The sequence below is a fragment of the Notechis scutatus genome, chromosome 1, assembly GCF_049901735.1.
Source record: "Notechis scutatus isolate UNSWTSFEM ecotype Mainland chromosome 1, rNotScu1.2, whole genome shotgun sequence".
Taxonomy (NCBI): Eukaryota; Metazoa; Chordata; class Lepidosauria; order Squamata; family Elapidae; genus Notechis; species Notechis scutatus.
In genome coordinates this window covers 307,144,191-307,159,252 of record NC_142009.1, presented here as the reverse complement: position 1 = coordinate 307,159,252, position 15,062 = coordinate 307,144,191, and the positions used below count along the sequence as shown (strand labels likewise).

The 15,062-nt window shown below is 34.8% G+C and overlaps 1 protein-coding gene across 8 annotated transcripts in view; it reads right to left on the bottom strand.

Moving 5' to 3' along the window:
- The window catches only part of PPP2R5C (protein phosphatase 2 regulatory subunit B'gamma), a 64,752-nt gene that overhangs the window by 36,125 nt on the left and 13,565 nt on the right, over positions 1-15,062 (bottom strand). For 3 of the 8 annotated variants that reach the window (XM_026680207.2, XM_026680209.2, XM_087952190.1), the window contains exon 1: positions 8,351-8,524. The exons of the other annotated variants lie outside the window; for them this stretch is intronic. In XM_026680207.2, coding sequence (XP_026535992.1) covers positions 8,351-8,444 — 94 coding nt within the window. In that variant the 5' untranslated portion in view covers positions 8,445-8,524. Of the gene's footprint in view, positions 1-8,350; positions 8,525-15,062 lie in introns of those variants that run through there. 8 annotated transcript variants of the gene reach the window in all.

Here is a 15,062-nt window from a genome sequence, read left to right as displayed (position 1 = left end):
TTTCAGATAGAGATAGGCACACTAAATTAACTAAATACATTATGTAAATTATCCACAAGGCAGTTGAGAAAACAGGAATCTTATAGATTTCTGAATTTTTCATTAACAAAGTCACAGCAATGTTGACAGTATACAACTTTTTGGAAAGGAAGTTTTGTATAACATCTAACTTTTATTATTAATTTTAAATGAAAAGCTGGTATTGTAGGAAAATATGAAATTTATCAGCATTGACTTTACTCCCAAGAAAGCCTCTTAATCCTTCATTATTTCATAGTAAAATAAAAATACTGGGAAAGTATTGTTCAGTGGTTTATTTGGAAGAGTCTGTACATTGCCTGGACAAGTGCCTGCAGATTTCTTGACGAGATTTTGGAAGTGGTTTGCCACTGCCTCCTTCTTAGGGCTGAGAGAATGAATGGCCCAAAGCCATCCAGCTGGCTTTGTAACTAAGGCAAGGCAAACTCACAGTCTCCCAGTTTCTATCATGATTCTTTAACCACTACACCAAATTGGCTCTCCTATCCTCCCCATTGACAATTTATTCTATACATGGATTAATAAACAATTTTTAAAATACACTAAATACTTTTCAATTTGTATCAATTTAGTTAGGAAAAAATATTTCTGCATTATCCAAAGTTGCTACCACCTATGGTTGTATTGTTTTTAAATGGAAGAAAATGGAAGATGATTACTAATGAATAGAACATGGGAGAACTTGTGGAAAAAAGGACATGTTTGTATTTGTACTAACTTGTGGCAATATTGTTTCAAAACGTTTCTGAGGCCTATCAGCATCGAAATAATAAGATGTATAAAATAAGAAAACCATTTTCATTTCTTACGTTAGAATTGTAAGAGCATGTAGTTCTCCAATAAGAAATATTGAGAAGGATCTCTTTTACATGACAGAATGGTACTGGTACAATGGCTTGCTTTTTGAAAGTAAACAAACTGGATTGGTATAGGAACTAATCTGTAGTGATTTCCCAAAAACAAAGAGAATAACTAGCAAAAAACTATTAGGCTACTGTGATTTTTAAAAAAAAATCACAAAAACTATAACAGTTTAATATACAATGTAACAAAAGCTATCATTTATTTCTTATTTAACAGATCATGGGCAAAAAATCATCTAAGAATTTTAAAAGGCTTGCAACTCAGTCCAATTTTTTAAAGCCATTCCACCTCAACTGATGAACCCCTGCCTGACCCCATGTAGCCTTGGAAGCTAAGCAGGATCATATCTAATTATTTTAATGAGCCACCACAAGGAAAGCCTAAGAATATCTAACATATAATAAATATTGATTGATTTATTTATATAGCCACCCATTTCATATAAGTGACTTTGGATAGGTTACAGAGTTAAGCAAACAAAAATTAAAAATAACCTAACTCGTAACAATGAAAGGCCATTAATGCATTAATAACTATTAAAAAGCCTTTACAAAACATAATCTGTGGGAGAATATAATCAATCTCAATAAATACCTAATAAATTACAATACCTATCCTCAATATAACATTTAGTAATTATTGATCAATTCTAGAAGTCTAACTCTAAACCAAGACTTAATAGCCTAATAACTTGAAATAACAAATATGCATGTAATGAAATGAGCATGAATAATATGTTGAGCAATTTACAAAGTGATTGATGTGTAAGTGTCTTGAAAACAATATGAAGATAGGATTTTGCTGGTCAAGCCTTATTTCATTTTGACTGGATAACTTCCTTAGCAAATTATAGAAAAGCTGTGGACATAATGCATTTTGAATTCAGCAAAATGTTTGATAAAAGTACCCTGAAACATCATATAAGCACAGTATGAGCTGGATGGCATATCTATTTATTTTCATTTTCTTTGCTGTATGATTTCTTTTACTTTATATATTTCTTTGATATATATTTCTATATTTAGTGCTTTACAGCTCTCTCTAAGTGGTTTTTAGAGTCAGCATATTTCCCCCAACAATCTGGATCCTCATTTTACCAATCTTGGAAGGATGGAAGGCTGAGTCAATTTTAAGAGTGATAATCAAACTGCATTCTAACCACTGTGTCACCACAGCTCTAATTTTCTTTCTACATTTTTGTTTTTTCTGTGCATTTTCTATTTTAATACTTTAAATTTTTGTACTCTATATTAGTTTTTATCTGTCTGTCAATCAATCAATTTTTGTTTAGTCATTGAGCAATAAATAAAACAATAAAATAATTAGGATAAAAAAGAAAATGAATTGTAATTCTAAATTATCCAAGAAAAATTAGAAGAGATACTATAGCATAATGTGCAAACTGTAGAACAGGGGTCCCCAGCCCACTACCAGGCTGTGAGCTGTTCAAAATCGGCCTCCTGAAGTGGTGAGCGTGCACCCCCATTTGCACGAGTAGCAGGCATGCATGCATGCTCCATTTGCAGGCATGCGTGCCTGCTGCTTGTGCAAATGGAGCTTTGCGCATGCTTGCCCATTCCTTGCGCAGAAATATTCCCCTCCCCCCCTTAAGTCTGCAAAACCAGAAAGGTTGGGGAATTCTGCTATAGAATATTACTTAGTTATAGTTAAATAAATAAAACCAGATTGATCTGATAATAACAACTTAAGATAAAACAAGTCAGAATGACCAGAATTTTTAGTAAGTAATGGAGACAATAATACCTGGTAAGCATCTGCATAGATAGGACAATATGAAGTAACACATTCCATTGTTTCAGTTAGTCCTCAACCACACAGACACAGTCTCTGTTCAAAAGGGATCTTTCAGTATCTCTTTTTCATCTGTTTAACTATGTTTAATAACATTATTATTAAAAAGAGTCTAATAAGGAATGCAAAACAGTTTTGAAAGCAGAAATTGAACTGGGAATATTTTTTATTTCTGATAATTTATGACTGTTACACTGCACTTTCCCCCCCAAATACCCAAAGGGATACCATAAAAATCTGTTTTCTATCGTCTTAGAGCTTATGGCAAAGAATGGTCAAGTTACAAAAAAGATACTAGTTTAATATTCCTAATAATAAGAACAGTTTGACAGTTTAACCAATTACTAAGCATATTAGTAAGCTCCTATTCACCAAATGTATTTAAACAAAAACTGAGCAACTACCTGTTGAGTTGATTTCAATTTCCAATCTTGCACATGGGTTGGATTTAATGGCATAAGTGGCCTCTTCTAATACTATGATTCTACAGGTGGAACTCTGTTCTACAAAAGTTGCATACCATGGGAAATGAATGAAAACTACTTCAATATATTTTTATTTATTAAAGTAAATAAATTAAATTGTTTTGATTAATACATCAAAACAATCCTTGAAAAAAGCTTTTTTCATTACCTGAATTTAGTTTTTCTCACAGCAACTTCCCAACTGAAGTGAAAGAATAGATGCTGAAGCTTTAAGAGCATCCGTACTGCTGTCTATTGGCAATTTATATTATTGGGGACATTACTTTTAATTAAACTGTCTTATCAAATCATAATGCAATGAATGTTTCTCTGCAATTTTACATAATATCACACCAATGATTTCAGCACTACCTGCGTATTCTAAATTATATCACAACTTTTTGCCAATCTCAAAATATTCTCTATCTAAAATATGCATTTAGATAAAAATATATTTTAGCAATAATCTTTAAAATTAATATCAGCAAAATTAAAGTCACATTTGTTATTGTCAAAGAACGGGGGGGAGAGAGAGTGAGACCATGAAATTTTCTGTCTCAATACCTTAAGCCTATGAGAGGATGTGGATGGGCAGGACTCTTCTCCGACCCAGTTCTCCTAAGACTGAGTAGCTTATGGGTAGTTGGGCCACCCATATTTGGGATATTCCATCTTTAATCCTGGATGGAATACGACTTCTCCATTCAAGAGTGGAGCATTATCTGGGTGTCTTTCTGAACTAACAGTTCTGCTCAATGAGCAGGTGTCAGCTGTGGCCAGGAAGACGCTTGTTCAGTTTCATCTGGTACACCAGTTGCACTCTCTCCTACATTGAGGAAGTTCCCTAGATAGATACTGAAGGTCACTTCATGGCTACCACATAGACCTCTCCTTGAAGACCATCTGAAAACTTCAACTGGTATGCCTATGTAATACCTCTGTTCTGTGAGCTGGCCTTGTTGCCAGTTTACTATCCTACCTTCAAAAGAATTGGCCTAATGATCAATCATAGAATGATATCTGTCTTAATTTTTCCTTGGTTATCATGAATGGGAGGGAGGGAGGGAGAGAATATGCATGATCTTTTTTAACCATCCTACATGGTAATGATTGTCTGGCCAAGGCCAAACATGTATACAACCAAACCCATGTAACACACACACACACTCACACTCACTCTCTCTCTTAATGGAACACCTTTAACTGCAGTGCAAACTGTTTGCAATTACTTTCTGACTGTACCATCCTATGTAAATAAGTTTTGTTAGCAACTTTCACTCTTGCACTATTCACTCCTTAGTTGAACATATAAAAAACTAGTATACCTAATAAAAACTGACCACCTAAAGCTGATTTATTTCCCATTTTAAAATAGAATTTTCAAAAGGCCATGATAAATTATTTTATTAAAACATGTACAGAATTTAACACCTGATATTCAAAGCAAAAATTGAATCTATTAAGAATTCTTGTATTGTACAGTATTTTATAAAAACACCAAATTGTAATTTACAGTAAACGAATTTCAATACCATATAACAATTTTAGAAACATTCATATTTATATTTTTAATACTTAAATCCCTCATTTTCCAATGACATGTGAATGCTTTTTATGTAGCATATAGTTTTTTATTTTTAAATTGCCATCACTGTAGGGACACATTTCATCTTTATTCCCCAATTAATGTTACATCACACACATTGCTTATTAAACTCCTTTTCAATGCAGGTCAGCAAGCTCATTGATATAGACTATTCTACAGCTGAAGTTAGCACAAACTGATAAATGACTAGCAGTTTAATCAGTATCAATCCTCTGTAAGCAACTAGGAATAAGACATTTTCCCCACTCTACTTCCTACACATATAGTAATCTTCATCAATCTTGTTAAATATATATTTGAACTATGTGTTTACATTTCAATTGTTAAATGTGACTGTGTGTGTGCGTGTATCTGTGCATGCATTTTACTCCCAGAGAGTCTTACTCTACACAGAGATAAAGCTACCAATACTCTTTTTTATTTCATGAGGCATTCTAAGAAACTTGATAATCTGTACCCTTTTTGTGCCATTTGTGTTTTTTCTAATATAAGCTATTGCCAACTATGGATTTCAGATGCTTATTTTTGTATTTTACTTTATAGAGTTCCATTCATTCAAAAATGTATTTTTGTTTAAAAGTGTGTTACTTTGGAATGGAGAGAGGCATAGGACAGCCACAGCTTGACAGAAATCAGAATTCAGTAACATTAAGCATATGAATAGTTTGTGTATGGAGTCTGAATGTACTGCATTTTATATAAAATAAGAAGATAATCATAGTCAACTTGAAATCAATCACAAAAAAGTTTTTCTGTAAAAAAAGAGGAAATATTTGATGAGGAAGAATTTAAAAAACTATACTGAAAAAACTATATGAAAGCAGATTGGTTCTCAGTAGCTAGGATTGCCAAGCGTCTACTTTAAATACCAGCCTAATAATAAGTACTTTTTTGTCCCAGAGTGAATAAACATTTCTACAGGACTTTTTTTTTCCAAAATGGGAAGTTTTAAAGAAAAGCTTTTCCTCCTTCTTTCAAGCAATAACTATAGTGGCTTGATAGCTCTCTAAACTATGCCTATTTACACAGCTATAACCCAAGTGTCCTCCTAATATATTAAATCCTATTAATCTTAATTAACAGTAGATATTATCATAATATAGCAGAAACAACATCAGAGAAATCATATAAAATGTACCAGTGATGTTTATCTCCTAAAAGAACAGCATTTTCAACTATTTTGTTTTCTCCCTCTATCCCTGTACACACACTAAAAATCTACATGAGGATTGGATCTATCTAGAATAGATCCAAAGCAGATACAGGGTTTGCTTCTAAAGTTACCAATCCAAAAATCAGGGGTGGGATTCTACTGGTTCTGTCCACTTCTGTAGAACTGGTTGTTATGAAAAGCAGCAAACAGAGAGCACACATAGAACCAGTTCTATGTCTGCTGCTATTGTGGCCCGCCCGCTGGTCCTAGCTCTTACCCGACCTTTATTTCCTACGTTGCTTTGCGCAACACAGCTGCTGTTGAAAAAGCAGGAAAAAAGCACTTTTTCAACCGCTGCGCACTTGCACGCAGCGCTGCTCAGCTGTCCGGGCAGCTCAGATCGTAAATTGCGCACACACATGCGACGCAGAGCAACAGAACTGGTAGTTATACCGGTCGGATCCCATCCCCGCCTAAAATGTACTATTGCAAGGCACCCATTTAAAGCAATCCACAAAATTCTACAAGATTCCTTATTTTATAATATGTTTTTATCTGTCTGTTAACCATTCTGTTACTATAGAACAAAATTGTTAGTGACAAGTGACAAGCTTGTAACAAGATCTTTTCTATGTTAAACATTTTATTTACATAATACATGGTAAGATATACCAGGTAAAAACAGGAAACAATAAAGGGTTTTTGAGTCAATAAACCATATTTCTAATACCTAATTTTTTAGCTTATTTGTTTTAAAGAAAGTAATTTCTCTGCAGTTGTATATTCTTGGGTAATAAAAATGAAGCGTTTTCCCTGGACAACAATTTGATCATCTTTTTAATCTCATATCGGCATTTTGGTTAGTTCAGCTAACTTCAACCTGTGGATGAAATCCAATTGTATCCATTTGCTGCAAGCAGTGTCCATGCTCCCTCTGACTGTTATGTAGCCATCTCATCTCCCCAAACTCACTAGAGAGTAGAATCTGAGGTCATACCTCCGTGCTGTAAGTAGAAGAGGGTGGGTCTACTTGTGCAGCAGCAATTATTCTACATGTTGAAAATTATTTAGTAAGCTAACTATAATTGTAGAGTCATATTACAATATAGCACATATTTTGGTGGACAGAATTAAGTGAATATGAAAGAAATTCAAATTAAGTATTTGAAACTTATTAGGGAAGGGGCACAACCATACACTTTATCTTCTAGAAAAATGTTTTACACTGTGTAGCAGATTTTCAAATAAAAATCCTACATCAAAGGTTTTAAAAATACCACATTAAAATTTGTAATTAGCCATTAATAAGTAATCATAAATAACTACTTTTCTTCAGCAGTATCACATATAAACATATATCCTTCCATGAAAATGAATTATAAAAACTAAAATCTGAAGATCAGAGTATCAGAAATATTACTGCCTTTTGCATTCCATATTATGGGTATACAAAATTTAATATAGAATCAAAATATCCAGAACTCAAATTGTAAATTTACTTCTTAAAATTCCACAGTATAAATCTTATATCCAGCATTTTAAAAGCTTCCCTTTTCAGAATACATCAAAAATATAAGGAACAAAAAGAGAACAGAATTACGTTTTTCTAATTAATTGAAAGTATAATCTATAAACAATGCTGTAAATGTATACATTAATAACAGAGAACTACTATTACAATGCCTCATATCTTCAAAAGCTACCACCAATCTTGGAAGTATTTTAAATAGAATAAATGGGAAATAATTCCAAGAAAATTTAGTAACTCTCTGCCACATGCAGCATTCTGTAGCTAAGATTCCAAAATAGCAATATGTATCCTCATCTTTTAATAATCAGCATAATAGACAAGAATTCAAAATCACTATCAATGACAAATTGCACAAATAACAGGTTTCTTTGGGTGTGTTTTACATATCTTTGATAATGTAATGGAAAGTGTCTTACAGTACTTTGACAAGCTCTACTGCTGGTTATAAAGAAAGTGTCATTATACGAACTAAAATCATTTTTAATATGTATGTTATGACTTAATTGTGTCCTAAAGAACTGCAATTTTCTGGAAAATCTGTAATGTAACTTAAAGAGTCCTGGCTTCTCTTTCATCCACTCCTCACAAACAGTTTTCTGGGATAGTGACTTCACATCCTTTGACATCAGCATAGCTTAAAAGAGGGGAGGGGAGCACTAGGGTCAAAAGCAGTAAAACCTGTTTAACATTGCAAGCAGCCCACCCAATTGTTCTATCGTTTAAAAATAAAGTATAAACCTGCTGTCTGATTTTTCAACTTTAATAAATTTGCATCAAAACAAAAATGGATTCTTTCACAAAAGACTTCCTGCTTTCCTTACCCGAGAATCACAATAGCTAGTCACAGAAGGTTACAATTCATTCAAACACAAATAACTCACCTCGAATATGTAAAAGGGCCACAGGCTGGAACGGCCCATTTGAATTGGCTGCTTCTACCACCATTCTGTTGCCAGTTTTATTGCCTGTCAACATTTAGGCTTCAGCAGAGAAAGCCATGTACTCCTTAAGGCAAGAAACCAGCCTCCATTTTAGTTTAAAAAAAAAAGAAAAGAAACCGAAGCTCTCTGCAGCTGGAGGGAACTGGCTAGTTAGTGATGTCAGCAGAGATGAGAAAGCTGATTGGCTATCTACATCAACTTAAAATGACTCTAGAAAGCCGCAAATGAAAAGAGCTCTCTGTGTGACTGTCACTGTGCATTCAGCGTGTATATTGTCAGCTTGCTCATACTTCTATTCATCATTAGTAAATGGAAATCTAAACCACTCTTTGAAAATACAAGCAAAAAAGGCAGAATATAGCAGCATAACATGATAAATGTATTTATTTAAGTATATAAAGAATTAATTTTTTTCATACATTCAGAAGATTAATATGAACTACTTTAGTTGCATTTGACATAAATATTAAACACTTCTCTTTCCTCTCTCTAATGAACACATTTACATCAAACATACAAATGTTACTCCTATACTTTTAGGGCTTTACAAAAAAATTTATAACATTGTACAGAAAAAAATTATTTTTTCTGCCATCCCCAAAATACACATACATATGTAAATTTCTTTGAAAAGTCTGAAACCAACAGTTACACTGAATTTATTCATACTTCTTAAAAAAACAATTATGGCATGGGAAGCACACAAATGTTGCTTGCTTTTGTCTTTTTTTTTTCAGGAACCTTTACCTGATTTTTTTTCTGGACATGGAGAAAAATTATTCTGTTTCTTTATCATATTTGCCCTTCTGATGTTGGTCTTCTGCTTATCTATTACAGAGCAATTGATTTTATAGTTGACTTAGTACAATCAAGCATTTAAAAGAAACTAATATTCAATTCGTTAATTGAATTTAAAAAAAAAAATTCTTCAATAATGTAAAGCTCAGGAGACAGAATTTAAAAAGAGGGAGAAAGAAAATAATTTATGTACAAATGGGCTCTCTTTTCATGAATATGGGCAGATAGATAAGACAGCATGCATATGATTGAGAAAATAAGATTGCTATAAATATTACTGGAAAGCTGCTCTCAATGTTATTAGCCTGAGGTAATATTTTGTTTACCTATCTAACCTCTAGATTACATGGTTTTACACAACATTTTGCTTCATTGTATGGAGCGCAAGCGTCTAACGGCTTGCATGACTATCTGTAAACAGCAGAGAAATACTGCATTCACTTGAGTTCTGAAGCAGTTTTCAAAATCATTTTCAAAATGTACAAATCAGACTGTATGAATTGTCCTTCAGCAATTACAATTGGCTCTGGCAAACAAAGTGGTTTCTAAGTGGAAATCACGTGACTGCCACTGTTTACAATTTTACTTCACCTTTCTTTTCCTTTTTGCTATTGCCTTCAGATGAAGGAAACGGGGGGGGGGGGGTGTCTCTCCTTCCCTTGGTATGGAGTAAATAAGCAAGCGAAAGTAATAGCAGTTTAAAAATATGCCATTAATTTGTGTATTGACAGTTTAAAATTTGCAGGATAGATACCAAAGAACACTAAGGGAGATGCCAGAAGGTAGTAAATCTTGACAAATCATTCCTGAATATACTTATAGCGTCAGAAGGATATAACCCCAAACAGTCAGATGAGCCCAAATAGCAGGGAAAGTTTCCAGAACTCAACTTACAAGGAAGGCAGGTAAAATCTTTCCCTCCATCCCCTGTCATTTGCAATGCTCATTCCAGCAATGGGATAATTAGCAAAGAAGGAAATTAAAAGATGGGTAAAGGAGGAGGTTACAAGAGAGTAAGCATACACATCAAAAGGAATTCACTAGCATGGGGCTGGCACATTGGATGCTTAGGATGGGATAGAAAGCCAGAGTTACAAATCAGGCAAGGTGCTAGAGCACCTTGAGGAATGAAAATAGTTAAAATGTAATGATAACTATCAAGCAGCCATCTCTTGCTCATAAGGTGAAACCCTTTAGCAGAGAGGTCATTTAAGCTCTCCAGAAAAAGCACACCCAGGAAAAGCAATCCTTAGATCCATTTGTACCACTTAAAGATACCAGCTGGCCTCACTCACCTCACAAGATATCCTAAGGAAATCATCCAGATTTAAGGAAAGGTCACATGCCCCCCAGAAAGGCAGTAAAAAAAATCAGTGCCAAGCTTGCATCCTGCCTCTTGGAAGTATACCCCAAAAGGACAGTGCCAGATAGTACTAAAAAGCAGTGAAGGAAGACCCCCTCCCCAGATAGAAAAAGAAACCATGAGGCAGGAAAAAATTCAAACACAATACAAATAATTAAATCACAACAGTAGCTGTTGCTTGTTGAAGCTGAATAAGGAAAATTATACCATCAATAAACACAGGATTAAACATCACCAAGCACAGAATTAACCTTCACCAAAAACAAGTTTTAGACCAAAACTCAGAAAGGATATGTAAACTCACGTTAGAATGTCAATCTTTCTAACTAGCCAAGAAGCCTTGCTGAACGTCACACATCTTGGTTCCCTGTCACTAAAAGCTTTGCTTCATTATTCAATTATTTCTTCAAAGTGCTGATTGTCCAGGGAAGTATTTCTTCCCAACAGCAGTGTAAAAATCTTAAAACAACCCTTCCCCTTTAAGAAAGCCAAGCCTCACAAGCTCCGGAGACAGGAAGTCTAAGCGTTCTGGCAAGAATGTAAAAAGGGTGGAAAAAAACAAAAGGAGATTGTTTCTAACTATCAGTTCTCCAAACTGCTTAGAAAGTTAACAAGGGGTTCTATAGAACCGGATAGAACTGGTAGAATCCCACCCCTGGAAACCATATTATGCTGAGCCTTAGAACTATTACAGCTTAGCATGATATAAAAATCCAGCCATTATCTGCCTTTCAATGGTCAAAAATTAAACTATGCTTAGGCTTCTTGAAAATGGACAGCAACTTAAAATAATATCCCTTATATTTCAGTTTATTTTCTAATAAACCATTTATAGTAAATATGAGTTATCTTCCCAAGTATGCTACATTGCTAATTAAACTTCATCGTTTATCAATGTTCTAAAGTGAAATAAAATACCATTGTCTCTTAAAAACAGTTCAGTTTAAAAACATAACCAAGCAAAGCTAGTATTGTCAATGTATTAGTAGTCTCAAAAGCCACACAGAACCCAAAATATACACCTTATATACATATACATATACATACATACACACACACACACACACACATATATATATTTGTTTTCTTAAGTTTTCACGGGTATTTATATGTATGGTATTTAACTTTGTTCGGGTATTTTCCCACGTCATTATAGTTGTGCTTTTAAAGTTGTAGCAACGTTTCGGCAGAATCTCATCTGCCATCATCTGGCTTCTGTATAGTGTTCATTTGTGAGTCAGACTTTCCAGCCAATCAGACAGAAGATATTAGAAACACCAATCAAGCAGAACACAGGAAACTCCAAGACCAATAAACACAGACCAAGACTCCCAACCAATCAGGATGAAGAAAAAACCATTCTGGCACAGCAGTAGGCTAGCACCAAATTTAAAACAGAAACGGCTGTGAAAGACTGACTCACAGACAAACACTATACAGAAGCCTGATGATGGCAGATGAGATTCTGCTGAAACGTTGCTACAACTTTAAAAGCACTACAATGACGTGGGAAAATACCCGAGCAAAGCTGAATACTTACTATCTATCTATCTATCTATCTATCTATCTATCTATCTATCTATCTATCTATCTATCTATCTATAATGTGTGTGTGTGTGTGTGTGTGTATGTATATGTACACACACACACACATATATATATGAATGTTAATTCTTAAATTAGAAGATTTTGGGAATGTGGTTCAAGTTTGATATATTCTTCCAGATAACAGCATTTAACTGAGCAATAACAAAATTCTATGAAGGAACATAGAAATAAAGGAAACTCAGCATCTCAGTATCATGTACACTGAACATTTTATAAAAAATTAGAAAGTGAATATCCATTTTGTCTCTATCATTTCCCAATAATTTTTTTCATCCAGATTAAAAAGAGAGTTGATGCACATGCAATTTGGGCTTTCTAATAAAAATGAATTAAATAGGCTATCAATCATTTGCATGTCACATGCAGCCATTCTAATCAAAACACACCAGATAACTCAGCTCAACACTGTTGTTAGCCTATACTTAAAAAGGCTAAAATACAGAGCTAAAATCAACATATGGGCTCATGTCCATGAGGCACAATTTAATGGCCGCCTACCTTAAAATTGACCTCTATGAAAGGTCCATCCATTTTTCAAGTCCTGAATTGAAAAAAAAGTGAGCTGGACTTTGAAGGGTATATAACACACATTTTAGAGCCAGGTGATTACCTTTATTTTTAAGGTAAAATCAGTCCTCAAACACTCACTAATAATTAAACATTAAAATTGATTTAATAAGGGTTTATAATGTATATATGTCAATTACCGTATTTGCCGGCGTATAAGACGACTTTTTTGCCCTGAAAAACATGCCTCCAAGTGGGGGGGTCGTCTTATACGCCGGGAGGACTCCGACTCCCACTTCGAGCTTGAGTTGCAGCCGGGAGGGAGGCTGGGGGGGGGAGCGGTGTGTGTGTGTGTGTGTGTGTGTGTGGCGGGTGTCACTCGCCACGCGCTGCGCAACCTTTCCCCCTCTTCCTTCCTTAGCGATGTGGGGAGGAGAGGATTCGAAGATCCTCACGTGCGGCGTACTTTTCTTTTTCTTTTTTTCTTTTTGCACGCAGGTTTTGCATGCGGGCGGCTGTAGGTTAAGGATGGGGGAGCCCCCGGGTGGGTTATCAGGTTTTACGGTGCTTCCAACATGTGCGAACGGTGGGAGAGCGGAGAAGAGAGCGAGCGAGCGCCCGCTGTTTGAAATCCTGCCGTCAAAGCAACACTGGGGAGGCAGGGTATAAATTTACCAGGTTAATGTAGCAATGGTGATTAATGCCCAGAACATTGTTTGCGGGTATTGGGGTGTGTGTGTGTGTGGTGGTGAGGAGAGGTTGTCCTTTGAATGCGGAAAAGTAGGTGTGACCTTGTGTAGGAAAATAAAGAGATCCTTTTAGCGTGTTTGGCTTCTTTGCCTCCCCTCGTTAGTTTTGACGTGGAGATAATGCCCTTCGGGCGGGAGGGGAAGAAAACGGTAGCTGGATCATTTCAAATTTCACTTACTCTCCTGCCTCACTTCAATATGTCTGAGCGACTCCAGATACTGGAAGACTTTTTGAATGAAAGTGTTACCTCCATTTTTTTTTTTAAAGAGGGCCACTTGGGGAAAAAAAAAGATTCTAAGGAATTCCTTGTTTCTTGATTAAAGAGAAGGCATTGAATATACTGTTCCTTGGCAGCCTTTTCAGTGTCCGGGTTTTTGGTGTGTGTGTGTGTGTGTGTGTGTGAGAGAGAGAGAGAGAGAGAGATCAGCTGTATTGAGAAGAGAACGTTTCCTGTGTTCTCATTTTATTTACAACATATTTTACGCTTAATGGTAAGCAATGAAAAATATTTTTAAAACTCATTTCTAAACTCCATAGCTATTTGCATATTCTTGGTTCAAAATTGGATTAGCTCATTTCAAAATTGTCCAAAGCAGAAAAGTGCGTCAAAAAAAAAAAAAGTGCAAAAGTGGAAGGTGTGTGGAAGAGGGGGTAGTCTTATACGGCGAGTATATAACAAACTCTATATTTTGAGTGGAAATGTTGGGGGGTCGTCTTATACGCCCAGTCGTCTTATACGCCGGCAAATACGGTATTTAACATGCAAAATTGTTGTTAAGTAGCAGCAATTTCATCAGACTGTATGAAAAAAAATGTACAGTACATTTTTGGATTGTCTAAAATACTAGCAACTTGAAGAAAGTTGCTCCAGTTCATTTAATTTAAATATGAATGTTTTGTTTTTACAACTGGATTGCAGAGAAGTTAGATGACTGTAACATCAGGTTTTGAAATAAATGTTGGACATTGCATTTATCATGTAATAAATTCTATAAAATCCTAATACATACAGTCCAATGGCCAGCATTTAAGACTTAACATTGCCAAGATGGTGTAACTTTGGGCAAATTACATATCTGCATCCATTTTCCAAAAGCTGAGAAGGTTAATGGTAATCCAGATCCACGATTTTTGCAAAAGAAACAAGAAATATTTATAAAGATATTTTATGAAGTTATTTTCCACACATTTTCTTCCTTCGTTATTCACTATTCTCTATCTCTTTCAGGTAAGCTATCTGAGATATTCATGTTTTATCATTAAAACTGAAGGCCATATGTACTACTCATCAAACATTATTTAAGCACAAAGAAATGAAAACTGTTTTTAGGTTCAACGGATCAATATTATCCCATAAGGTAATATTAATTACAGCCTCAGGAGAGAAATCAAACCTATTTTTATTTTAATTGAACAAGCACAAAATTTGAAAGCATTAAACTTGTAGAAAGCATTAAACTTGTAGAAAGAAAACATATTGTGGAATAGTAATACATTGTGATTACCTCACTGTTCCTATGAGGTTGTGTGTACTTCATGGCTTCCTCCTCCTATTTTTATTTTCTGATCAAAGCTTTTTTTTAACGGAAATCAACAATCATGCCCAGAAACCATGATTATTTTTAC